We start from the raw sequence: 27,893 nt of genomic DNA on the forward strand, positions 1-27,893 counted from the left end.
ATCACGTGGTCCCGCCCGGCCAATCGCAGCACAGAGTGGCAGCTCCAGGAAGTAAACACTGCACATCACTGAGTGCAGTGAATATTAATTAGCCATGTGCCCGGCCGCTCTCCCCTCCTCCCCAACATGACTGAGCACGTGCAAACAGTCTAATGCGGCTTAGCCGCGTAGAACGCACAGCATGCAGCACTTTGCTGCGTTACAATGTAACGCAACGTGGACAGTGTGAACAGCCCACTTGTGTTACATTGCTGTGCGTTGGGGGAGCGTTACAGGCTGCACTAACGTGCGCATGTAATGTCCCTGTGTGCAAGAAGCCTAAAACAAGCAGAAATTAGATTTAAGAAAAATGAGAAGAAAAGTGATTTCAGGTTATACCACAGTGGTGTAAGGCTGAAAAGTGTCAGAATGCTTATGTCTGAGCGACTTTACAAAAAATATCTGGTCTGACAACTGCCTCAGACTGCAAATTTTCACTTAGATTCAAATTTAGACAGAGATGCTCTGCTACTTACAGTGAACCCGAAATGAGAGTTATACAGAGGCTGCCATATTTATTTCCTTTTAAGTAATACCAGTTGCCTGGCTATCCTGCTGATCCTCTGCCTCTAATACCTCCAACCATAGACTCTAAAGCAAGCATAAGCAGATCTTGTCAGAACTGACCAGATTAGCTGCATGCTTGTTTCAGGTGTTATTCAAACACTACTACAGCCAAATAGATTAGCTGGGGTGCCAGGCAACTGGTATTGTTTAAAAGGTAATAAATATGGCAGCCTCCATATCACTCCCACTTCAGGTTCACTTTAAGGACCCCTGCTAGTTAAAAATGTGGCGTTTAGGGGAACCCTGTTAATTTTTGTCAGGGGAAAAAAGGTAAGGAGAAAAATCTGGGACATGAGCTAGAGCCATAACAGTAATTCATTTTATTGGAATTTCTTCTAAGGGAACGGGAAATCTTTACTGCTGTGGTGTGGAATGTAATTCTGTAAAGAAACTACTTTTTTATTTTTTTTTTTTACAACAAACACATAAAAGATAGTTGGCATATGTGGCGTCTTCATCCTCTCAGTAAATATACAGAATGTGCTTACCACAATGATATGAGTGACCGTGGACAGCGTGCTGTCTCCGCCCATGAGAGTGCGCAGGAGGACTCCATTAGTGCAGAATGTCAGCAGCGTCTTGGGAGAAACACTATCAAATGCAAAATAACATTTCTTAACTGCAGAATACAGACTGGCAGAATTGCATCACTTAATTATACTTTAGATTATAAAGGTATCTGAAGCATTATTTAGGGCCTGTACACACTGGCTGCGCTGCGATCTTAGAATTGCATGCAAGTTTTCAATCGCACAATTTCCATGAAAATAAGGCAAATCGTGAGACACTGTACACAGTGGTGCAATGAGATTTCAGGAAATCACAATCGCAGTGACTGCCAGGGCTGTGGAGTAGGTACAAAAATCATCTGACTTTTTGAGTGTGTGGTAAGTGCAGTAAAAAACGCAATGCATGCGACTTTTAATCAGCACCAAGTGACAGGATTAAAACTTACAGGGGTAAAAACTTTCGATAGGGGTGGTCTCAATTTAACATCACCAAATCTTTAACTTTCTGTTTAGCTTTATAGGAACGGGGTGAAGCTTAATTCACTATACAGCCCAGCTGAGGTCATCGCCTCCCAATGTATGAACAGTACCCAAACAAGAGCTGCAAACCTTTGCCACCTAAAAGCTAACAAGATGGCTTTGTGATGTACACTAAATAAATGGGCACAATGCTCAGCTGGAAGCCTATCCTGTTGTCTGAAACAGAAGGACTCCACAGTCTAAGAACTATCCCGTATGGTTCATCCATTTATTTGTGACAGGATTATAACATGTATCCTAATATATGTTCCGTAAATTAAGGATATTTAATGGCTGTACGTGCTGCTGTTCCTTTATTTATATACATTTTAATGTTTTGTATTGTTATATGCATGAATACAACTTGACCTTTTAAACTGACTTAGATGACCTGACTCTAATTTGAGGAACCTCCTTCTTTACAATTTAAAGTATACAATACTTCATCCCCGACAAATAATCCCAATTAGCCGTTTTATTGCAAAGATTAGCATCTTTTGTGGGAAATGGGGATATCACTTGTTTAACATAAAAGTGAACAATTCAAATTATGGGCAATACCCTATGTTTCTTTCTTTAAAAAAAAAAAAAAAAAAAAAAAAGGCTATATGATTCCAGAAGGCTAAGGAGTTAGCTCTCCTTGTACTACTAGGGGGCCTGGATTCACCTAAGACAATGGGGGGGGGGGGGGGGGAGAGGATGGGGGGAGAGAGAGAGATAAATCAAAACTGATGCAGGGAAAAATTAAGCAAGACTGATGCAACGTGGAGCAGATGTCCAGATCATGGATTCTGATTGGTCGCTCTGACAGCTGCTCCTTTTCTGCATTTGTTTTCCACCAAATTTAATTTTCCTTGCCCTGGCTTTGATAAATCTCCTCTAACATTTCCTCTGGTCCTGTGGATTTCCACCGAGTGTTGTGGTTTGCTTCCATGCCCAAAAAGTAAAAAAAATGTAAAAATAAGCTAAAGGGACCATAGATCTGACATGATAATAAATGTGCAGTCATGAAGTGATCTCTGGAAGAGATCCTTCTGACTAGATGCATATAAACACTAGTGTGCAGTGTGACAAGGATTACGTCCAATTGTAATGGAGTGTGAAATTGGTTACATCAGCCTTCCGTAATGTAAAAAAAAATATACATATACAAAGATACATGAGACAACCCTAGAAAAGAAAGATCCCCCCCATCGTACTCCCACGGCTGGTAAACTGCTAATTGGGCAGAATGCTCCTGGCCGTGGGAGCGCAGTGTGGGCCTGTGCATAGCCAAGCGGTGCAGAACAGCACGACTGGCCCTGAGTTTAGAAGGTACCGGAGGCGATCCTGGGACCACGGATCGGCCGGGAAGGATGGCAAGGTAGCCCACGATCCTCATGGAGCTGGAGGAAGCCCTAGGTAAGTATGAATTAGGTACAATGTACAGTCTCAGGTACACTATAACTAGAAGAAGGCAAATTACAAGGCTTGGACCAATCAGCCCTGTGTTTGCCCCCAGTGCTGCTCAGATTCTAATAAGCACCTATATGTACAGCATTTGGATATAACTTAAAATGAGGCTCAGAATGAGACAATATATTGTTATTTTCCTAATAGAATACTAAAACTTGGACACATTATTAACCTTTAGACTGCCAACTATTTTCTATACAAAAGCTACATGCCAGTGCCAGCTAGGTTTGTATTGTGTTTATTTAATGTGTTGCCCACATCTACATATACCAAAGTCCAAATTAGTCAGTAGGATTGTTATGGAGTGCAAATACATTTTAGATGATTGAGAATTATGCTAAATATTGTGACAAAGAATTATAATAATTATTATGAAAATCTATTATAAAATGTACTAATCAAATCTTGCAGTAAAAGCATTTTAATGGTCCATATTCAAGCTGCATAGATTTGCAGTAATAAACATATTTCATAATTTACATATTTCCGCATCAACTCAGAATTATTTGCATATGTCAAATAGAAAGTTGTCTCAAAGCCAAAACATTGTACTAAACGCCTTTTAGACGTCCGCGGCACAGGAATATAGTGACACAAAAAAGCCTATAAACGTTCGCTGCAGACAGAAGTAGTTGTGTATTATAACGTTTTTAGACGTCCGTGGCGTATAGATGTAAAAGCACAGAACACCTACAGACTTCTGCGGCAGCCTAAGGGTTACCATCCATAATAGTTATCGTTTCATGACATACCGACTCTCTAAGCGGATCTGAAAACCAACAGTCTGACCAATTTTCTCTCCTCTTTCAGAAGCCACCCGTTCAGAAACTGAAATTGCAGCCAGTCTCCTGGGCTGAGTGCAGAATATCCGACAAGGGACTCTATTTTTGTAGCAGTCGTCTAGCAGAAATTGAGGGATCTAAGAAAAAAATTGCAAATAAGTAACATAGAGCTTTAGTAGATTAGAACCCACAATCAAACCACTGTAAATACACTGCTATTTTGGCAGAAATATGTTGGATATTAAAGATGGGTGACATCTGTATAAAACATTAGTCAGTCACAATCACTTCAGTAGACAAAAGTCTAATGTCGTTACAGACCTCAGGTTTACTGAGGCTGAGCTCATGTACAAGACCTAGGCAGAAATAAATACTCACAAGTTTGTTTTTCTTTGGTCTGACAGGTAACCAAGTAGTATTTGTGAGGGGCCCCTTCTTATTTACAAGAATACAATTTCTTCTCCAAATTATGACAGTTACCACAACTTGGTTACTATGTGTTGCCTAAATATAGCTCTATATATAGAGGTTTGCAACACATTAAAGGAAACCACAGCTGAGATAAACTAAAAGTTGTATACATACCTGGGGCTTCCTCCAGCCTCATGCACACGGATCGATCCCACGCCGCCATCCTTAGTCTTCTCTGTCTTCTGTACCGGGTCCCGTAACTTCAACCAGTTGCGGCCAGTCAGCGCAAAAGAAGTGTGCCCTCTACGTATCTCTCCGGCAGCCACCTGTGACAAGCCTGTAGGCACTCAGCCACCTGAGACACACCAGTGGACTCTTGGCCACCTGTGAGCCATCATGACACTGCAGAATGTCTCCTGTCACAGGAACGGAGCTGCTATAATTAATATACCTCCTGATCATCTACTTTGGCTTTAAATGTAACTTCTAGAAGGATTCATTTTCTTTCGGAATTACCTGTGTGGTTTTTCCTGATCCGGTTTCTCCAACAACCAACACAACTTTGTTTTCTTTGATTATTTTGAGGATTTCCTCCCGTTTTTCATATACTGGCAAGGACTGGCGGAAGGCATCAAACTCAGAATCTCCTCTCTTCACTGGCACTTGGGGAATGCCGTTGCTCAGACGGCCACTGGATTTGCTCATTTCACGGTTTTCTTCACACAAAACAAAATGACAGTGATGACTGCAATGAAATGCTACATCACAGTACACAGCAGGTACAACCACTACTGCAAATCACACAATTCCTGCTATCCCTGACAACACATTCCCAAACCCCTGCAATCCAAATTTTCATAATCTAAAAATGTGCAGCTTGGAACCCACTGTCACATCTCCTGCCCGCTCTTAAAGGGAACCAACCAGCATTTTTAATCCACAGGGCATCTGAACAGCACATTAAAAATGCATGATACCAATGTGGCTCATAAAATACTCTAGTTTTCCACATCTTTTTCCATTTAAGTTCAGTACAGACTATGATTTCCTACTTCCGCTGGAAGACAGTGACTGTGGAAATTGCAGCCAGATAAAGACTGTTGTAATTCATTTTTATTGCACAGTAGCAGATAGCAAACAAAAGCTTTCATCAGCAGGAAGGGGGGGGGGGACAGAACACTGTGCTTCAAAAAGAGAAGTCATCACATGCTTAACCTCACACCCAGATGCTGGCAAGGCAGTGAAAACTGGAGGGGGGTTAACGTCCTTCTACTTCCTGGAACATGGCAGCTCCTGCAGCTATTTGAAACCAGGAGAGACTGTAGGAAAATAAAGATGAAATAACCCAGGGCACTGCTGCAGATTGGCATTAAGATACTCTGGGTGAAGCATTGTGTCTGCCACTGATTTTAAACTTTGTTTGGCATTTGCTGCTGAGATCCCTTTAAAAAGACAAATGAAGTGAGAGGTATATGGAGGCTGCCATATTTATTTCCTTTTAAAGAGAATCTGTAGTAAAAAAAAATAAAAGTAAAAAACAGGTACTCACCTATGGAGAGGGAAGGCTCTGGGTCCTATAGAGCAGTGTTCCCCAACCCTGTCCTCAAGGCCCACCAACACTGCATGTTTTGTGGAAATCTACAGAGGTAGTAAATCAGCTCTGCTGAGACACTAATTGCCTCACCAGTGCAGGTTTGTGGTTCTCTGCAAAACATGTACTGTTGGTGGGCCCTGATGACAGGGTTGAGGAACTCTGCGTATAGAGCCTTCCCGTTCTCCTCACGGCCCCCACATTGAAGCGCTGGATCCCCGCCGTGGGAGGCTTTCGAAAGTCTTCAGGAGCACTCGGACTTCCAAAGACAGGCGGCTCTGTACTGCGCTCATGCGAGGGAGAGGGCACATGCGCAGTACGAAGTGACCCATCTTCGAAAGGCCCGAGTGCTTCTGAAGACTCCCGAAGCCCACCAGAAGCAGAAGAGAGCAGTCTACGACCCATGGGTTGCAGACTGCTAATGGGGGAACGTGGAGACCAGGAAGGCTCTATAGGACCCAGAGCCTTCCCTCTCCTTAGGCAAGTATGTTTTTTATTTTTACTTCAGATTCTCTTTAAGCAATACCAGTTGCCTTTCTGTCCTGCTGATCCTCTGCCTCTAATGCTTTTAGCCACAGACCCTGAACAGGCATGCAGCAGATCAGGTGTTTCTGACATTATTGTCAGGTCTGACAACATTAGCTGTATTATACACAAGATTGATCCCTATAGAAGTCATTAAAATATAACTTTTATTTTTTCTATTAAAAGAGTTTAATATTTGTTTTCATTTTTCCATAGTACATAAAATCGAAAACCAGGTTTGGATCTCAAATACCATACAGAGCACTTGCACAATATTGCAATTTTAATGACCGTGCTCTTTTAGAACCAAAACCTGGGCTAATTGCTTTTTGCCTTCTACATAAGATTAAAGACCCCCCACCAATCCGACATGTTTCGACTCCTTACATGAAGTCGTCGTCAGGAACAAAGAAAGTGCTTAGTGCAAAGAGTTGCTAGTGCATTTAGAAACAAAAATTATATTATATAAATTTGGTATAGAAAACAAAAAATGAGAGCGTAGTGCTCTCTAGCTCTGTCAGCATTGGAATGAGTGTTCACCTGACCTGCTTTTATACTAGCTCTGGGGGCGGTTCTCATCAAAATCTGGTCCACCCATTTTTCTAATCCTCCCATTGGTCAGTTTCATTGTCAGTCATCATTCCTGCATCATCATTGGTCACTGTATGCTTGTTTCTGGTGTTATTCAGACACTACTGCAGCCAAAACGATCAGCTGGACTACCAGGCAACTGGTATTGTTTAAAAGAAAATAAATGTGGCAGCCTCCATATACATGTCACTTCAGCTGTCCTTTAAGCCCACGTAAGTAAGAGATGTTCCACAGAGAGATGTAACACCTACTCCTATTGCAGTGAATATTGACAAATGATGGGATGGAATGCACCTGCTGCCTATGTACCCACTGTCAGCGTGACAGGAATTGGAAATACCCCCCTCAGGAATACAGGCAAAAATAACAGATACTGACAGACATTCTAAGCCTTCCAGATCTATCTAATGCTAAAAATGATGTTTGTCTTGGACTTCCACTTTAGGACAACAAAGTAAATAACTGATATTATATGTAAATTCATAGCAAGCCTATTCAAAAGTGCAGCAAAGGGTGCCAGAAGAGATGGAGCCACTGAGCACAAGTACAGCAACCAGAAAAGGCTCTTCATACTGCAAAATAAATTATGTTTTGAGTTTAAACAAGAATGAGACAAGCCACACACCAGCTTCGATGGCAAACACGTTGTTGCGCACTGTCTTTGGAAGCAGTTCTGATTTCTCTTTGTTGCTGACTGGAAACCGCTGGGTAAAGTTCCTCATGCTATGCTTTGAGTTGTGGGTCAGAAAGCATGTCATCAGCGCACTGCCACCATCACTCCCGTCCTTCTTTCGTATAGTTAAGTACCTATTAGCACCTTTCCTAAAAGAAAATATCATACAAGGAGTCCAAAATCAATGATATGCATAAGACAGAAACACAGACAATGCCCCATGTGTCTTCCTTGAGCTACTATAACTTTGCACTACCTGTTTGCACTGATCATATGCAAGGCTGGCCATAGGCACTACATAAGCAAGACCAGAAGCTTTGACTGATGTTGCCTGTCATGGATCGGGACCCATTCCCCTTGGGCGGCATCACTGGGCCAGGCTGCAAACAGTCAGCTGTAAAGCCAACAACGCGCACTGTTGATATGCAGGAGGAAGGGAGGTGGAGGAATGACAGAGCGGCATGTACAAGACTTCATGCAGCGGCAGGGGAGGTAGAGGCATGCACAATGAAGTTGGCCATCGCTTAGCTAAGTTAATTTGCAGGGCAGATCGCTTGCAAGTTGGTGGTCAGTGGCTACTGTTCAAACACCTGACTATCCAATGAGGTAGTCGTTATAGGTCGCCTCAGCCTACTTTAGTCAGGTGTGTGTACAAGACTTAAGGCAAGTAAAATACTTTAAATTACAAAGTACTGTTCAAAGGAAACGGAAGTTAGAGGAATGTGGAGGCTGCTATAGCCATTCTCTAATAAACAGTGCTAGTTGCCGGACTTCATTGCTGATGCTTTGCTTGTAATACTAAAAGTCACTATAAGCATGCAGATCAAATGTTTTGACTCTGGTCTGACTCCACTAGCTGCATGCTCGTCGCAGGCATGCGACTCAAAATTATCTAAAGCCAAAAGCTCAGCACCACAGCCAGGGAACTGGCATTACTTGTAGGGTATGAAGATTGCAACCTACATGTTCACTTTAAGAACAATTCCTTTTTTACACCGAGACAGTATTTTATCTTTATTACAAAACTGTACCAGTGTATTGCATGTGGAGTGTGTGCGATGTCACACACACGCAACCAGGTGGGGCGCCAATGAGGAAGAAGAGTGCGGACACTTGGGAGACAGCGGACAGGTCAAGTATTATGCATGGGCACCGGGGGGAGGTCCATCTAACATTGGGGGACAGCGGCATTATAACTAATAACAGGCAAAAGGGCAACCAACACCTGCAGCTCACTGCCCTCTTAACCGTGATTATGAAGTACCCATATTTTTTGGACTATAAGACGCTCCTGACCATAAGATGCACCTAGGTTTAGAGGCCAAAAACATATACTAAACCTGCATCCATGGTGAAGGGGCATCTTGTGGATTATGCCCCTTTGTACCTTTTGTGTCTCCGTGTCCTCCTCTGTCCCCCTTGTGTCCTTCTCTATGCCCCTTTGTGTCCCCCTTGCGTCCTCCTCTATGCCCCCTTGGTGTCCCCCATTTGTCTCCGTGTCCTCCTCTGCATGGGCACAGTACAGGGGGTCCCCGACATTGCGGCGGGTTGGAAGCTATTGGCAGGCGTTCACAAGTCAGGAACTCCCTGCATTTGGACGCAGTGATTTTTTTCCCCACTTTTGGGGGAGAAAAAGTGAGTCTTATAGTCCAAAAAATACAGTAAGCCTGAAATCAAATTAAAAATATTTCAGGAACTAAAAAAACAGATGAAACAAGTTAACAAATCCTAGCTTTATTGATACATATCTATGCAACAAAGGACCAGGTTCTCTTAAACATGCAGCAAAAGGCAGCATTACAACAAACATATCTCTAAGCAGTTATTTTCGGTGATAATGTGTTACCATGCCGGCCTCCGCCTTGTGTGTCTGAAGCACGTTTACCACCGAAAGGACTAAAGCTAGCTAGCTAAAAAAGGACTCAAGATAAACTTTTACTCATTGCATAATTGTGTTCCTTACATATTGTTTATAGGGCATTCCTCAAGCCAATACTTTTTTGTTTTGTTTTAATACTCTAATTCCATATACTAAACAAGCCTCGCCCACAGCTTCTCAAGAGTGCCTTAGTAGCAGGGTTTATGGGAGCTCAGTCTGGGTAGGAGGTTACTAGCCAGAGATTTCAGAGGCAGAGGGGAGGAGGAGAGGGGAGTGAAGTTTTCACAGGCTGAGGGCTGGAGATGCACAGCAGCTTGCCTGTGTGTAATGTGACAAACAGAACATAGCCACTCTCATTGTATCACAGGAATATATAATCATAAACTGTTGAAGCTTTGTAAACTATCTAAACTTTAGATAAGATATATAGACAAGTTACTTGCTATAGTTAGTTTTTCATCTCGGATTCGCTTTAACACTGGTCGTTGTGGCCTCCCAGATGTAAGTGCACCCCCACCCTTGTGCTGCAGGCAGCGAAACATTTGTCACGACATAGGTGCCCCTGACGAGAAGAGAAAGCGAGGGAGATCAGAAGGTGCTACCAGGGGTGGAGAAAAGACACAGGAAGAACACCAATGGACATGTGAGTGTAAGGTCTACTGGCTACACTTCATGTCGCTCGAAATCAATTGTAGCAACTGCCTCACTCCCGACCCACTGCCAACTGAGCGATAGCTTCTATCTGGCGGGATAGACCAGTCAATTTTGGACCAAAAAAAAAAAAAAAAAATCGACCAATCAGGGAACGTTTGCGGAATCAATTTCTAGCAGATTCAATCGTTTCGGCCGGACACCACTGGCGGCAGGGGGGTGAAGTAGAGTGTGTATGGCCAACACTATGTATGCATGGCTGTTAACTTACCCTCTGCTTCTAGATATTAGTCCAATTGACTGGGCCAGACGATGGATGAAAGCTCTCTCAGTGCTAGTCAAGGAAGATGGGAATTCCATTTCTTCAACAGAAAATAAAAAAGGTGTCAGTAAAAATAACATGGAGGTCTCTCATTAGCAAGCCTGTCCTTCAAGTGAAACTCAAGATCTAAACAAACCCTTTAATTCATCTTCACATATTGCTATAATTACATAGTTGCATAGTTATTTTGGTTGAAAAAAAGACATACGTCCATCGAGTTCAACCAGTATAAAGTACAACACCAGCCTGCTCCCTTACATATCCCTGTTGATCCAGAGGAAGGCAAAAAAAAACCTTACAAGGCATGGTCCAATTAGCCCCAAAAGGGAAAAATTCCTTCCCGACTCCAGATGGCAATCAGATAAAATCCCTGTGATAAAATTACAGTGATAAAAGGACACCGAACATGCATACCCCAGATAACAGTGCTGCACCGACCTGATTGCATGAAAACTGGTGGAAACATTAATGTGCCGACAATCAAGATGCCAGCGCCTGCACAATGGATTGCTGGATTAAAGGGACATAAAACTAGACATCATTAGAAGGAGCCTTTATCATAAACTCATCATATAGAAACTTTTTTTGTTTTTTTTTTATTATTATTTACATAGGTCTCCATTAAAAGGCAAACATTAGTTCATCTTCTTTTATTTTTTTGTGCATTTAAACACAGACAATCCACAGTAATCCTAATGCTGGGTACACACTATGAGATTTTCTGGTCGATTTACTGTCAGATCGATTATTTCCAACATGTCCGATTTGCTTTTCGATCGATTTCCGAGCATTTTCCGATCGATTTCAGTGCACTTTTTTTTTTTTTTTTATCATCAAACCAAGTTTATTAACGTATTCAAGGCACAACAGAGAAAACCATAATTCAGACTTATATCTAGTTGCAATAGAAATAAAGAGTACTTTTTGTGTGAACGATTTGGAGCTTCTAGATCATCATCATAGAACATATTACTAAAGAGATGTGTATATATTTTACAGATAGAAAATGTTACATTCCACCAGATTCTTATCGAAATAATCTATCCCTAATCAAGTCAAAAGTCAACCACCTCAGGGGTATCCAACCATTTATCCCAAATATTCTCAAACCGAGCCCCATTACCTCTATGCATATGTACTATTTTTTCCAGCTTAAGATACTCATTGAGTTGTTTAACCCATTGCGTGTAAGTAGGGGGAGTTTCATCTATCCAATGCTTAAGAATTAATAGCCTCGCCTGAAAGAGACTTCTATGAATTGCAATAAGGGATACTTGTTTGGGGTCAGAAAGATCAGTCGCACTAAGAATACATGTATTGACATCATTCACTATTTCGGTTTGAAAAATCCCTGATAAAGTATTAATAACCATTCCCCAATACCTGTGCAGTTTGGGACATCTCCACAACATATGTACCAAATCTCCATGATCCCTTTGACATCGAGGACATAAAGGATCTTCTCTTAGACCCGTTCTGTAAAGTCGTTTAGGAGTAAAAAAGGCTCTATGAATAATTTTAGTTTGGGAAAATTTTTGTGAAGCATTTACAGATAAATAAGGAATAGCTTGTAAAGCATCACTCCAGAGCTCATCTGTTAATTCTGGAATTTCATTTTGCCAGCCAGTTTTACTTTTAATAGGATATTTATTCAAATAGGGACTAAGGAGAAATGCATAGACTGATGAAATAAGCCCTTTTTTGGAGGAAACATTTTCAATCAAACCACATATTGGGGAAGGATCAATGATTAGGGTTTTTGTTTGCTTTTGTTTAATAAATGCATGTTGTAGTTGGACATAGCGATATTGATTCATACCTGTAGGCGGTAGATTCTGTTGAACTAGTACAGAGAAAGAGACTAGTGACTGATTATGAAGGATTTGCCTCAAATATCGAATACCATTCACTGCCCAAGTTGGTCCAAATGAAAGCTTTTCAAATTCAAGTAATTTTTTATTACCCCACAGGGGCGTACATGCTGATTTCCGTGCACTTTAACCACTTCCCGACCGCCTAACGCACAGCGGTCCTTCTAAGGGCATGGGCGGAGCGATCGCGTCATCCGTGACGCGATCCTCCGCCGGCGCCTGTCTCCGCTCGCCCGCCGCAACATCCCGCCGGCTATACCGAAGCGCCGGCGGGATGTTAACCCCGCGATCGCCGCATACAAAGTGTATAATACACTTTGTAATGTTTACAAAGTGTATTATACAGGCTGCCTCCTGCCCTGGTGGTCCCAGTGTCCGAGGGACCACCAGGGCAGGCTGCAGCCACCCTAGTCTGCACCCAAGCACACTGATTTCTCCCCCCCCTGCCCCAGATCGCCCACAGCACCCATCAGACCCCCCCCCCTGCCCACCCCCCAGACCCCTGTTTGCACCCAATCACCCCCCTTATCACCCATCAATCACTCCCTGTCACTACCTGTCAACGCTATTTTTTTTTATCCCCTCCCCCCTGCTCCTTGCCCCCTCCTGATCACCCCCCACCCCTCAGATTCTCCCCAGACCCACCCCCCCTGTTTACTGTATGCATCTATCCCCCTGATCACCTGTCAATCACCCGTCAATCACCCCCTGTCACTGCCACCCATCAATCAGCCCCTAACCTGCCCCTTGCGGGCAATCTGATCACCCACCCACACCATTAGATCGCCCGCAAACCCGCCGTCAGATTACCTCCCAAATGTATCGTTTACATCTGTTATCTTCTCTAAACACCCACTAATTACCCATCAATCACCCATCAATCACCCCCTATCACCACCTGTCACTGTTACCTATCAGATCAGACCCTAATCTGCCCCTTGCGGGCACCCAATCACCCGCCCACACGCTCAGATTGCCCTCAGACCCCCCCCCTTATCAATTCGCCAGTGCATTAATTACATCTGGCCTTCCCTGTAATAACCCACTGATCACCTGTCAATCACCTGCCAATCACCTATCACCCATCAATCACCCCGTCACTGCCACCCAACAATCAGCCCCTAACCTGCCCCTTGCGGGCAATCTGATCACCCACCCACACCAATAGATCGCCCGCAGATCCGACATCAGATCACCACCCAAGCGCAGCGTTTACATCTATTCTCTCCTCTAAACACCCACTAATTACCCATCAATCACCCCCTATCACCACCTGTCACTGTTACCCATCAGATCAGACCCTAATCTGCCCCTTGCGGGCACCCAATCACCCGCCTACACGCTCAGATTGCCCTCAGACCCCCCCTTATCAATTCGCCAGTGCAATATTTACATCTGTCCTTCCCTGTAATAACCCACTGATCACCTGTCAATCACCTGCCAATCACCTATCATCCATCAATCACCCCCTGTCACTGCCACCCATCAATCACCCCGTCACTGCCACCCATCAATCACCCGCTGTCACTGCCACCCATCAATCAGCCCCTAACCTGCCCCTTGCGGGCAATCTGATCACCCACCCACACCAATAGATCGCCCGCAGATCCGACATCAGATCACCACCCAAGCGCAGTGTTTCCATCTATTCTCTACCCTAAACACCCACTAATTACCCATCAATCACCCCCTGTCACTGCTACCTATCAGATTAGACCCCTATCTGCCCCTAGGGCACTCAATCACCCGCCCGCACCCTCAGAATGCCCTCAGACCCCAGCCCTGATCACCTCGCCAGTGCATTGCTTGCATCTATTCCCCCCTATAATCACACCTTGAGACACCCATCAATCACCTCCTGTCACCCCCTAGCACACCTACCCATCAGATCAGGCCCCAATTTGCCCCGTGTGGGCTCCTGATCACTCGGCCAAACCCTCAGATCCCCCTCAGACCCCCTTCCGATCACCTCCCCAGTGCATTGATTGCATCTATTTTCCCCTCTAACCACCCCCTGAGACACCCATCAATCACCTCCTGTCACCCCCCTAGCACTCCTATCCATCAGATCAGGCCCAATACAACCTGTCATCTAAAAGGCCACCCTGTTTATGACCGGTTCCACAAAATTCGCCCCCTCATAGACCACCTGTCATCAAAATTTGCAGATGCTTATACCCCTGAACAGTCATTTTGAGACATTTGGTTTCCAGACTACTCACGGTTTTGGGCCTGTAAAATGCCAGGGCGGTATAGGAACCCCACAAGTGACCCCATTTTAGAAAAAAAGACACCCCAAGGTATTCTGTTAGGTGTATGACGAGTTCATAGAAGATTTTATTTTTTGTCAAAAGTTAGCGGAAATTAATTTTTATTGGTTTTTTTTCACAAAGTGTCATTTTTCACTAACTTGTGACAAAAAATAAAATCTTCTATGAACTCGCCATACACCTAACGGAATACCTTGGGGTGTCTTCTTTCTAAAATGGGGTCACTTGTGGGGTTCCTATACTGCCCTGGCATTTTAGGGGCCCTAAACCGCGAGGAGTAGTCTAGAAAACAAATGCTTCAAAATGATCTGTGAATAGGACGTTGGGCCCCTTAGCGCACCTAGGCTGCAAAAAAGTGTCACACATGTGCTACCGCCGTACTCAGGAAAAGTAGTATAATGTGTTTAGGGGTGTATTTTTACACATACCCATGCTGGGTGGGAGAAATTTCTATGTAAATGGACAATTGTGTGTAAAAAAATCAAACAATTGTCATTTACAGAGATATTTCTCCCACTTAGCATGGGTATGTGTAAAAATACACCCCAAAACGCATTATACTACTTCTCCTGAGTACGGCGGTACCACATGTGTGGCACTTTTTTACACCCTAAGTACGCTAAGGGGCCCAAAGTCCAATGAGTACCTTTAGGATTTCACAGGTCATTTTGCGACATTTGGTTTCAAGACTACTCCTCACGGTTTAGGGCCCCTAAAATGCCAGGGCAGTATAGGAACCCCACAAATGACCCCATTCTAGAAAGAAGACACCCAAAGGTATTCCGTACGGAGTATGGTGAGTTCATAGAAGATTTTATTTTTTGTCACAAGTTAGCGGAAAATGACACTTTGTGAAAAAACACAATTAAAATCAATTTCCGCTAACTTGTGACAAAAAATAAAATCTTCTATGAACTCGCCATACTACTAACGGAATACCTTGGGGTGTCTTCTTTCTAAAATGGGGTCATTAGTGGGGTTCCTATACTGCCCTGGCATTTTAGGGGCCCTAAACCGCAAGGAGTAGTCTTGAAACAAAAATGACCTGTGAAATCCTAAAGGTACTCATTGGACTTTGGGTCCCTTAGTGCAGTTAGGGTGCAAAAAAGTGCCACACATGTGGTATCGCCGTACTCGGGAGAAGTAGTATAATGTGTTTTGGGGTGTATTTTTACACATACCCATGCTGGGTGGGAGAAATACCTCTGTAAATGACAATCTTTTGATTTTTTTACACACAATTGTCCATTTACAGAGGTATTTCTCCCACCCAGCATGGGTATGTGTAAAAATACACCCCAAAACACATTGTACTACTTCTCCCGAGTATGGCGATACCACATGTGTGGCACTTTATTGCACCCTAACTGCACTAAAGGGCCCAAAGTCCAATGAGTACCTTTAGGATTTCACAGGTCATTTTGAGAAATTTCGTTTCAAGACTACTCCTCACGGTTTAGGGCCCCTAAAATGCCAGGGCAGTATAGGAACCCCACAAATGACCCCATTTTAGAAAGAAGACACCCCAAGGTATTCCGTTAGTAGTATGGCGAGTTCATAGAAAATTTTATTTTTTGTCACAAGTTAGCGGAAATTGATTTTAATTGTGTTTTTTCACAAAGTGTCATTTTCCGCTAACTTTTGACAAAAAATAAAATCTTCTATGAACTCACCATACTCCTAACGGAATACCTTGGGGTGTCTTCTTTCTAAAATGGGGTCATTTGTGGGGTTCCTATACTGCCCTGGCATTTTAGGGGCCCTAAACCGCGAGGAGTAGTCTAGAAAACAAATGCTTCAAAATGATCTGTGAATAGGACGTTGGGCCCCTTAGCGCACCTAGGCTGCAAAAAAGTGTCACACATGTGCTACCGCCGTACTCAGGCAAAGTAGTATAATGTGTTTAGGGGTGTATTTTTACACATACCCATGCTGGGTGGGAGAAATTTCTATGTAAATGGACAATTGTGTGTAAAAAAATCAAACAATTGTCATTTACAGAGATATTTCTCCCACTTAGCATGGGTATGTGTAAAAATACACCCCAAAACGCATTATACTACTTCTCCTGAGTACGGCGGTACCACATGTGTGGCACTTTTTTACACCCTAAGTACGCTAAGGGGCCCAAAGTCCAATGAGTACCTTTAGGATTTCACAGGTCATTTTGCGACATTTGGTTTCAAGACTACTCCTCACGGTTTAGGGCCCCTAAAATGCCAGGGCAGTATAGGAACCCCACAAATGACCCCATTCTAGAAAGAAGACACCCAAAGGTATTCCGTACGGAGTATGGTGAGTTCATAGAAGATTTTATTTTTTGTCACAAGTTAGCGGAAAATGACACTTTGTGAAAAAACACAATTAAAATCAATTTCCGCTAACTTGTGACAAAAAATAAAATCTTCTATGAACTCGCCATACTACTAACGGAATACCTTGGGGTGTCTTCTTTCTAAAATGGGGTCATTAGTGGGGTTCCTATACTGCCCTGGCATTTTAGGGGCCCTAAACCGCAAGGAGTAGTCTTGAAACAAAAATGACCTGTGAAATCCTAAAGGTACTCATTGGACTTTGGGTCCCTTAGTGCAGTTAGGGTGCAAAAAAGTGCCACACATGTGGTATCGCCGTACTCGGGAGAAGTAGTATGCAATACCACATGTGTGGCACTTTTTTGCAGCCTAACTGCGCTAAGGGGTCCAAAGTCCAATGAGCACCTTTAGGCTTTACAGGGGTGCTTACAATTTAGCACCCCCCAAAATGTCAGGACAGTAAACACACCCCACAAATGACCCCATTTTGGAAAGTAGACACTTCAAGGTATTCAGGGAGGGGCATGGTGAGTCCGTGGCAGATTTCATTTTTTTCTGTTGCAAGTTAGAAGAAATGGAAACTTTTTTTTTTTTTTTTTTTCTCACAAAGTGTCATTTTCCGCTTACTTGTGACAAAAAATAATATCTTCTATAAACTCACTATGCCTCTCAGTGAATACTTTGGGATGTCTTCTTTCCAAAATGGGGTCATTTTGGGGGTATTTATACTATCCTGGAATTCTAGCCCCTCATGAAACATGACAGGGGGTCAGAAAAGTCAGAGATGCTGGAAAATGGGAAAATTCACTTTTTGCACCATAGTTTGTAAACGCTATAACTTTTACCCAAACCAATAAATATACACTGAATGTTTTTTTTTTTATCAAAAACATGTTTTTCCACATTTTTCGCGCTGCATGTATACAGAAATTTTACTTTATTTGAAAACTGTCAGCACAGAAAGTTAAAAAAAATCATTTTTTTGCCAAAATTCATGTCTTTTTTGATTAATATAATAAAAAGTAAAAATCGCAGGAGTAATCAAATAGCACCAAAAGAAAGCTTTATTAGTGACAAGAAAAGGAGCCAAAATTCATTTAGGTGGTAGGTTGTATGAGCGAGCAATAAACCGTGAAAGCTGCAGTGGTCTGAATGGAAAAAAAGTGGCCGGTCCTTAAGGGGTAGAAAGCCCTAGGTCCTCAAGTGGTTAATAGGGAATCGATCGGAAAATGCTCGGAAATCGATCTGAAAGCAAATCGAACATGTTGGAAATAATCGATCTGACAGAAAATCTCATAGTGTGTACCCAGCATTACAGTGGCTGTCAGTGTGGGTGTGTGTTGCCATTCACTAATTAAATACAGGTGTTAAAAAAAGCAAGAGCGTTCATGCTCTGTAGCACCAAATTTAGGCCCCTGTCAGATGGACGGCTGAACTGCGCGTTTGCTGAGCTGCCAACCGCCAGTGCAATTTAAAGTAAACCAGAGACCTGCAAATGTAAAGATTTTTTACTTACCCCAGCCTCATACGCACAGATCCGACCCTCGTCGTGCCTGTACAGAGCCGGTACAAGGCGTTTACAAGCACCCAGCCAGTGCTTGAGAGCAGCTGACAGGCGGACTTCACTATTTATCACCGGCCGTGTGATAGGGCCCCAATTCATGCAGGAAGAGAAAAACTAACAGGGGCAGTCCAAACTGCATAGAAGAGATTCCAGGCTTAAAGAGAACCAGAGACGAAGCACCCTCATGTATTTTAACATGACAGTAAACACCTACCCTGCTTTTAGTTTTATTCTTCTCAGTCTAATCTGTTATCAACTGTGATAATAATCCACCGACTATTCAGTCGAGGTTTGACCTGGAATCATTATAGCTGAGTCACTCTTCTGTGGAGTCTTTTCAAGCCCAAGCCTGCCCCCTCCTGGCTTAGATTTCATACTTAGAGCTGTTGACATGGGAGGGGCTGCTGCTGCCGAGAAAGAAGCTCTGAAACAGTGTATCTGTGTGCAGTGTGCAGCCTGTCATTATCTACTGTATGCAGTTTCATTTCTATGAGAGACACTTCCTACAGGCAGCCACACAGCATTCCAGAATAATAGTTGAAAGCAGACAGATGAAAGATTGCAGCAGCCCTGCTTGTCTATAGTCTCATAGAGGATAGACAGCACATCCAGGACAACTTATAACCCGGAAGCAGAACAGGTATGAGTCGGCGGCCATACTGAATATTTCCTGGAGCAATAATGGATAAAAAAAAAAAAACTCAAAAAGGCACACCAGAGTTTCGAAATTATCAGGTAGAGCATTTATTCTTTACAAGCTATCAACTGATATGTTTATTTTGTGTGAATCGTTCATCTCTGGTTCCCTTTAATAAGTATAATTTGTGCAGTGGCGGTGGGTGCTGGGCTCTGTTGGCTCTGTTTAGGCTAACAGTGCCCAACACCCCCTTCGCTTCCAGCACTGGTATGTTATATCACTATCACTTTGATGTTTATTGTATATGGTGTGCCTCACTATGGAATAAACGGAATACTGCAGTGCCGATCTCCTTCTCTCCTCCTCTAACTGCACAGTCTTGTTGTCACGATCAGAGCACGCAGCCATACCATAGTGAGCGAAACAAAGTGGGTCCTGCCAGCTCCATGTTCAAGTACGTACCAACCTGCTGTAGTGCCAACCTCACACTCTCTGTACACTTTTAAGTATAATTTGTGCTTACTGTCACTTTTGGACATTTGAAATTGAATGGAAAGGTTACTTTCAATAACATTAAGCTTCAAAAAAAGATTTGTACAGAATGGATGCATGTTTACAGTAAACATTCAGCAAAAGTGGAATGTCACATTTACATATAGTTCACACAGTCTGGCACTATCTGCACCTTGAACCAATACACTTGCTTGCAACAGAATGTTTCCAGTATTACAGCTCTGGAATAGGTGATATTTGTTGACTTTTTTTTTCTAAGCATTGCAATCTTGCTTGGAACATTACAACTTTTGCACACAACTACAGAAATACTGTGCACTCTACCGTCTCTCTGTGAAGTAATGTGATGCTGGAGTAATTGTAATCTAAACAAAACTACTATACACAGGATGTGACTGTTTCTTTTAGAGCAGCTACTCATTTCAGCACAGCATGCAGTAGAGAAGGGTAGAACTGCGGCACTGCTGTGATGGTCCACATTGCGGAAAGTGTTATCCATATGTGGCTGCACTATATCAATAAGGGTAACTGGCTGGTGAGCCTATCCACTGAGTGTGGTCATGTGAGCAGGCCTATTTTACATGGGCAGTTTATGAGTATTAATGCTGCACAACCAGTCTTGTGTAAAATGTTCATATGTGCCCATAGGTCAATATTAACGTGAACAGTGGAAGGGTGGTTAAGTAAACATGCTGCATGCATTAGGGAGCAATATGGAGAAAAGAAACCTATGCAGCCACAACATTCCCAGTACTTGGGCGCATTTAGAGCTTTGCAGGCGTCACAGTGCCTAGTTGGAAACACCTTACCTCCCAACTATTGGACCTAGGAAAACAGGACACAAAGACCCTCCCATTCCACACACTTAGCCATACCCTAATTTTTACATACGACATGCCCCTGCCCTCCCCTACAAAGTTCCTTGATGTCTAGAAGACCCCCTACCACCCCTACAGTTTCCTGGACGCCAGTGCCCCCCTCCCAACCATATACAGTTCCCTGGTGTCTCGTGGTCCTCTTTCCTCCTTTATAAAGTTCCCGAGTGTCCAATGACCCCCTCCCTCCCCTATACAGTACACTAGTGTCTAATGGCTCCCACCACTATACAATTCCCTGGTGTCTAGTGGTTCACCTCCTACCCCTATAAAGTTCCCCGGTGTCTGGTGGTCCTTCTCGCCTATGTACAGATCCATGGTGTCTAGCTATCTGCGGAAAATAATGTAACAGGGATACAGAGGCGCAAGAAGAATAAAAATGTCTAAAAAGTTTAAAATTTGTGGAGGCAGTGGTGGACTTACCCCCTCCAAACAGACACAAGAAATGCCAACAAAGTTTAGCAGAACATATTTATTTACATACTCCAGGGGAAAATGCAATGCGCTTCGCAGGTATGACCCCGCTTCATCAGGCAATATGTAGGAGTAGGTACAGTGCAGATCTGTAGCTGGGCCAAGCACCTCAGTGAAAAATAGGTCTTATTGACGGCCCTTTGTGTCCAGCGACTGGGACTAATAGTTTTCACACTAAAGATCTATTGATATCACAGGGGCAGGAAAGTGAGGACTCAAAACAGCAATGTAAACAAATGTAAAAGTTTATAAACTCATTCCACACTATTCAAAACTAAAATATTTTCTTTGATTTGGGCTTTCACATCCTATCATTCCAAACACGATGGACCATTTTTCCCGAATCGCGGAAGTGCAGAGAATTCACCACAGTTCCTGAAGCAATCATGATTTGGCTCTGCAGCCATTTACAGTGGCTTGCAAAAGTATTCGGCCCCCTTGAAGTTTTCCACATTTTGTCACATTACTGCCACAAACATGAATCAATTTTATTGGAATTCCATGTGAAAGACCAATACAAAGTGGTGTACACGTAAGAAGTGGAACAAAAATCATACAGGATTCCAAACATTTTTTTACAAATAAATAACTGCAAAGTGGGGTGTGCGTAATTATTCAGCCCCCCTGAGTCAATACTTTGTAGAACCACCTTTTGCTGCAATTACAGCTGCCAATCTTTTAGGGTATGTCTCTACCAGCTTTGCACATCTAGAGACTTGCCCATTCTTCTTTGCAAAACAGCTCCAGCTCAGTCAGATTAGATGGACAGCGTTTGTGAACAGCAGTTTTCAGATCTTGCCACAGATTCTCGATTGGATTTAGATCTGGACTTTGACTGGGCCATTCTAACACATGGATATGTTTTGTTTTAAACCATTCCATTGTTGCCCTGGCTTTATTAGGGTCGTTGTCCTGCTGGAAGGTGAACCTCCGCCCCAGTCAAGTCTTTTGCAGACTCCAAGAAGTTTTCTTCTAAGATTGCCCCGTATTTGGCTCCATCCATCTTCCCATCAACTCTGACCAGCTTCCCTGTCCCTGCTGAAGAGAAGCACCCCCATAGTATGATGCTGCCACCGTCATATTTAACAGTGGGGATGGTGTGTTCAGAGTGATGTGCAGTGTTAGTTTTCTGCCACACATAGCATTTTGGCCAAAAAGTTCCATTTTGGTCTCATCTGACCAGAGCACCTTCTTCCACGTGTTTGCTGTGTCCCCCACATGGCTTGTGGCAAACTGCAAACGGGACGTCTTATGCTTTTCTGTTAACAATGGCTTTCTTCTTGGCACTCTTCCATAAATCCCAATTTTGTGCACTGCACAACTAATAGTTGTCCTATGGACAGATTCCCCCACCTGAGCTGTAGATGTCTGCAGCTCGTCCAGAGTCACCATGGGCCTCTTGACTGCATTTCTGATCAGCGCTCTCCTTGTTCGGCCTGTGACTTTAGGTGGACGGCCTTGTTTTGGTAGGTTTACAGTTGTGCCATACTCCTTCCATTTCTGAATGATCACTTGAACAGTGCTCCATGGGTTGTTCAAGGCTTTGGAAATCTTTTTGTAGCCCAAGTCTGCTTTAAATTTCTCAATAACTTTATCCCTGACCTAGCTGGTGTGTTCTTTGGACTTCATGGTGTTGTTGCTCCCAATATTCTCTTAGACAACCTCTGAGGCCATCACAGAGCAGCTGTATTTGTACTGACATTAGATTACACACAGGTGCACTTTGTTTAGTCATTAGCACTCATCAGGCAATGTCTTTGGGCAACTGACTGCACTCAGACCAAAGGGGGCTGAATAATTACGCACACCCCACTTTGCAGTTATTTATTTGTAAAAAAATGTTTGGAATGGTATGATTTTCGTTCCACTTCTCAGGTGTACACCACTTTGTATTGGTCTTTCACGTGGAATTCCAATAAAATTGATTCGTGTTTGTGGCAGTAATGTGACAAAGTGTGGAAAACTTCAAGGGGGCCGAATACTTTTGCAAGCCACTGTAAGTGATCATAACGCTGTGATCGCCTGGAAAACGGCAAACACTGCAAGTCGATCCCAGTGGGTCCCAGGACTAAGGCCTGAAACACACCAGAGGAGTTTTTCTGAGCGTTTTGAGTTTTTAAATCTGCTGCTAAGGTTATCCTATGTGTCTGTGCACACTGGAGCAATGAGGTTTTGTAAAAAACCCCATAGCATTACATTGGGAAGAGGTTTTGAAACCTCTAAAAGCTCTTCCCAATGTAATGCTATGGGTTTTTTTTACAAAACCTCATTCCTCCAGTGTGCACAGACACATAGGATAACATTAGCAGCAGATTTAAAAACTCAAAACGCTCAGAAAAACTCCTCTGGTGTGTTTCAGGCCTAAGGCAGGGAGCACACTTGTCTGTTTTTCGCTTGCATTTTCTGCACAGGAAAACTGAGAACCAATGTTAATCAATGGGCTAATTCACACGTGAATGCATTTTTCACATGCAGAAAAACTGACAGCAGTGCAGCACTGTATGCATTCTCTCTATCAATTACATTAGCAAGCAGAAAACTGACAGATGGTTGTGCTCCCTGCCTATATCAATGGTCTGAAAACAATACCTGCAGAATGTAAAAAGCTTCTAGATTTATTTTACAGAGAAAACAAATGAACTTACCTTTTTGTTCGCTGTAACGGAATCTTTCAAGTGCAATGTTTACAGCAATTTTCACTTCCTCATCGATGCGAATATCTTTGAGACCCTTTGCTTTGGCATTTTTAGCAGCACCTGATTGTGCCAGTGGGCCAGGGCGGGGTGACATACAACTGGGCCTCGACATATTCACTGCATGAACACATTACAATACTGTTAAAATTATAGTTATTCATGTCTTTACAAGGTAAGTAAGCTGATAAAAAAAACAAAAAAAAAGAAAAATAACAGACAACAGTAAAAGACAATAGATATCATGCAAATGAAAGGCATAAGGTGGCCATACACTTATAGATTTGCAGCAGATTCGACCATCAGATACAGTAGATTTCTGTTAGATGCCCGTCAAGTCGAATCTGATGTGTGCCACACACTAGGAACAGATTTCATTCTGAAATCTATTGGAAACCCATCTAAATGCATAACTGGACCATTAGATCCAATGCAACTCTATGGGCCATCGACCTGCTGCCTGCAGCTGATCGACCTAGATATTCTATCCAGTCAGATAGATCAAATCAATCAAAATCGGCAACAAATTGATTGATCGGCTGATTCGATAAAATCGATTGATGGCTGAAATCGACCAGTGTATGGGCCCCTATAATCACACTTCAATAAAGCTAATTGATAACATTTCTGGTTGCAGGACAAATTATCATATTGTATTGTAATTGAATAATTGCTGTGCAAATAAAGCAGATGAAGTTCTCAAATAAAGAATTAGCATCAATGCCTTGTTGCTAATCTTCTGGGGAGCCGCGCTCAGTGACGGGGGATATCAGAGCAGGGAGGGACGCCTCAATAGGATCCTGAGGCTTCCCTCTCTTTAAAGGGACACTTAAGTCAAACAAAAAAAATGAGTTTTACTCACCTGGGGCTTCCAATAGCCCCCTGCAGCTGTCCGATGCCCTCGCCATCTCCCTCCGATCCTCCTGGCCCCGCCGGCAGCCACTTCCTGTTTCGGTGACAGGAGCTGACAGGCTGGGGACGCAAGTGATTCTTCGCATTCCCGGCCACAATAGCGCCATCTATGCTGCTATAGCATATATCATATACCATATAGCAGCATAGAGGGTGCTAATGTGTCTGGGAATGCGAAGAATCACTTGCGTCCCCAGCCTGTCAGCTCCTGTCACCGAAACAGGAAGTGGCTGCCGGCGGGGCCAGGAGGATCGGAGGGAGACGGCGAGGGCATCGGACAGCTGCAGGGGGCTATTGGAAGCCCCAGGTGAGTAAAACTCATTTTTTTTGTTTGACTTAAGTGTCCCTTTAAGTAAGTAGCAGAAGCTTGAGCTTCTTTAAACTGTACATAAAAAGAGAAAACATGATAAAATGTTCTATTTCTCAGATAACAGTCATCATAAATAACTTACATATACAGTACTAGCAGTGCTCAGTCGACAAAAATGAAATAAACCAATCAAAAAATAGTTACTTGTGCTGCTGCAATAAAGCAGTCACCGTATTTTTAAAGTCAGATACACCGTATAACACGCACTTTTTCTCCCCCAAAAAATGGGGAGAAAAAGTCCCTGCGTCTTATACGGCAAAGGCAGGGAATCCCCAAATTGCGAACGCCCACCAATATTATCCGCCGACACACCGGCATTGGGGATTCCCTGCCTGTGTCCCCGCTGTGCCTGGCTTCTCCTCGCGTGCCACAGCTGACCCCATCTAATCTTTTCCTGTCCCCCCGTCATGCATGAGTCTCTCCCAGTCCCCCCTTAACCCCCCTCATGTCCACCACCCGGAGTGCCATCTATATAACGGGTGCCCAAATTTCACACTACAGCAGCAATCTCTAATGTCCCCAAATAATGACAGAGCCCTAACATTAGCATAATTATGGCAGATTAGTGGCAGCGTTCGGTTAAAGATAGATGGTTAACATTATACTTATGGGGCGCAGGTAAAGGTTAGGCATCGGTAAGGGAGGGTTCTGTGTGAGAGCAGTGTTAGATTAAAGTGAAACTAAATTGAACTTAAAACAAACAAACAAAAAAGTTTCACTTACCTGGGGCTTTTAATTGACCCCTGCAGCCGACCTGTGCCCGTGCCGTCATGGAACGATCCTCCAGTCTCCCGCAGCAGATGAGTTTCATTTTTGAGTGACTGGGCAATCAATGGCCACTGCAACTTTCAATTGTACTCGACCACGATCCCATCGCCGGGGGGGGGGGGGCAATCTGCGCATGTGCAGCATGAGACCTGTACAAGACACTCCGGGTGGCTGGAGCGTGATTGAGTACACACGCTACCAGGGTCACGCAGGTGCAGTGGCCATCGACTGGCTAGTCAAAACAAATGTCAGCCGCTGTGGGGGAATCACAGGATCGCTCGGTGGTGGCGCAGGCACAGAGCGGCTTCAGGCGGAGCAGTGCTTTTCAGCTAGATTTGGGCGCAGCTGGCGCCTCCATAGACTACAATAGGAATCACTCCTATTGCAGCGCTCAGTGAGTAACGTCGGAGCCGTCAGCAGACGGAGCCGAGGTTGCTTAAAAACATAATAATTCGGCCTCCAGCAATCGCTGGAAGCCGAATTATTTCATTCCCCCACTATCCATGGCGGCCTGGAGGGGGATTAGTAATTAAATCGGCCCGGACTTGTGCAGAAGCAGGATCAGCCATATACCGCTGTATCCTGCGCCCAAGTCTACCGGCGCCGATTTCGAATGTACTCGCTGCAGGGGGTTGGTAGAAGCCCCAAGTAAGTGAAACACTTTTTTTTTTATTTTTTAAGTTTATTTTAAAGGGATACTGTAGGGGGGTCGGGGGAAAATGAGCTGAACTTACCCGGGGCTTCTAATGGTCCCCCGCAGACATCCTGTGTTGGCGCAGCCACTCCCCAATGCTCCGGCCCCGCCTCCGGTTCACTTCTGGAATTTCTGACTTTAAAGTCAGAAAACCACTGCGCCTGCGTTGCCGTGTCCTCGCTCCCACTGATGTCACCAGGAGTGTACTGCGCAGACACAGACCATACTGGGCCTGCGCTGTGCGCTCTTGATGACATCAGCGGGATCGAGGACACGGCAACGCAGGCGCAGTGGTTTTCTGACTTTGAAGTCAGAAATTCCAGAAGTGAACCGGAGGCGGGGCCGGAGCATCGGTGAGCTGCTGCGCGGGCACAGGATGTCTGCGGGGGACCATTAGAAGCCCCGGGTAAGTTCAGCTCATTTTCCCCCGACCCCCCGACAGTATCCCTTTAAAGTTCACTTTGAGTTGTAGTAAATTTTATTATTTTAATATTATTTATTGATATTTCACTATGGTAATTTACACTTTTAAAACATAGAATATCAATACATTTTACTGATATTCTACTAGTCGAAATTGGGCTCCCAAGTTTGCTCACACCCCTTTTTCTTTCACACCATTAATCCTGCCCTAATATTTGTGTGCTGTAAACAGCATTTAGGATACTAAAATCATTGGATTTCTCTTTTGTTTTCCTTTTCACAGAAACGAAACTAAGTCCATGGGAACTGGCAGTGAAAAGGCAGACATGAAAGAACATGGAAAGCACTCCCTGCTATCATCACTCACAAACAGATATCATATTCACAAATAAGCAGTAAAGGAAGCTCGCCTGACAGGATCCCGCACCGTAATATATGCGCAGAGAACAGAAGCGCTCACTGAACCCGCACTATACTGAGTACAGGAGCCAGTCTACACACAGGATGTCCCCAAACATGACACCAATAAATGGCGGCCGTGAGAGAGACGGATTCCTACGCATGATGAATTATGTGTAATCCTAAAAGCGAGCTTTCTATTACCTCTCGGATCTTGCAGCTTTCTGTCTCCAGCAGCGCTCCGTACGGAGAGAAGGCCAGTGAGCCGGGATTTCCCCGGTGATACCAGAAGGGGGAGTGAGGCTCAATCATGTGACTTTGGAACGCACTACAGAATTTGGAACGCATTACAAGCGTACAGCCCACTGCAGTCTCAGCCAGGGCATCACAGAGACTCCAGTCCCGCCCCTCGGCTCAGGCATCCAATTGCAGCCCAGCTTTTCCTTCTCTCAGTCTCCCTTTTCTTCCGGTCGGCCAGGCCCCATTCCCTCTCTGTAGCACATGATGAGACATGGACATTGGACTGGGGGACGAGGCAGCCAGCAAAGGTTTGGGCTGGCTGGGTCTCACGCTTGTAGTTGCTGCCTGTGTACCTTCGCCCAGC

The 27,893-nt window shown here is 43.8% G+C and overlaps 1 protein-coding gene across 3 annotated transcripts in view; it reads right to left on the minus strand.

The window, feature by feature from the left end:
- The window catches only part of YTHDC2 (YTH N6-methyladenosine RNA binding protein C2), a 100,974-nt gene extending 73,323 nt beyond the window's left edge, over positions 1-27,651 (minus strand). The window contains exons 1-7 of one of the 3 annotated variants that reach the window (XM_068247274.1): positions 27,494-27,651; positions 23,676-23,843; positions 10,464-10,554; positions 7,615-7,811; positions 4,799-4,998; positions 3,842-4,008; positions 1,095-1,197 (exon numbers count right to left, since the gene is read on the minus strand). In XM_068247274.1, coding sequence (XP_068103375.1) covers positions 1,095-1,197; positions 3,842-4,008; positions 4,799-4,998; positions 7,615-7,811; positions 10,464-10,554; positions 23,676-23,838 — 921 coding nt within the window. In that variant the 5' untranslated portion in view covers positions 23,839-23,843; positions 27,494-27,651. Of the gene's footprint in view, positions 1-1,094; positions 1,198-3,841; positions 4,009-4,798; positions 4,999-7,614; positions 7,812-10,463; positions 10,555-23,675; positions 23,844-27,317; positions 27,433-27,493 lie in introns of those variants that run through there. The other 2 variants (XM_068247259.1, XM_068247266.1) reach the window with 2 other exon arrangements.
- Between the last annotated feature and the right edge of the window lie 242 nt (positions 27,652-27,893).

Source organism: Hyperolius riggenbachi, chromosome 1 (genome assembly GCF_040937935.1).
Source record: "Hyperolius riggenbachi isolate aHypRig1 chromosome 1, aHypRig1.pri, whole genome shotgun sequence".
NCBI lineage: Eukaryota > Metazoa > Chordata > Amphibia > Anura > Hyperoliidae > Hyperolius > Hyperolius riggenbachi.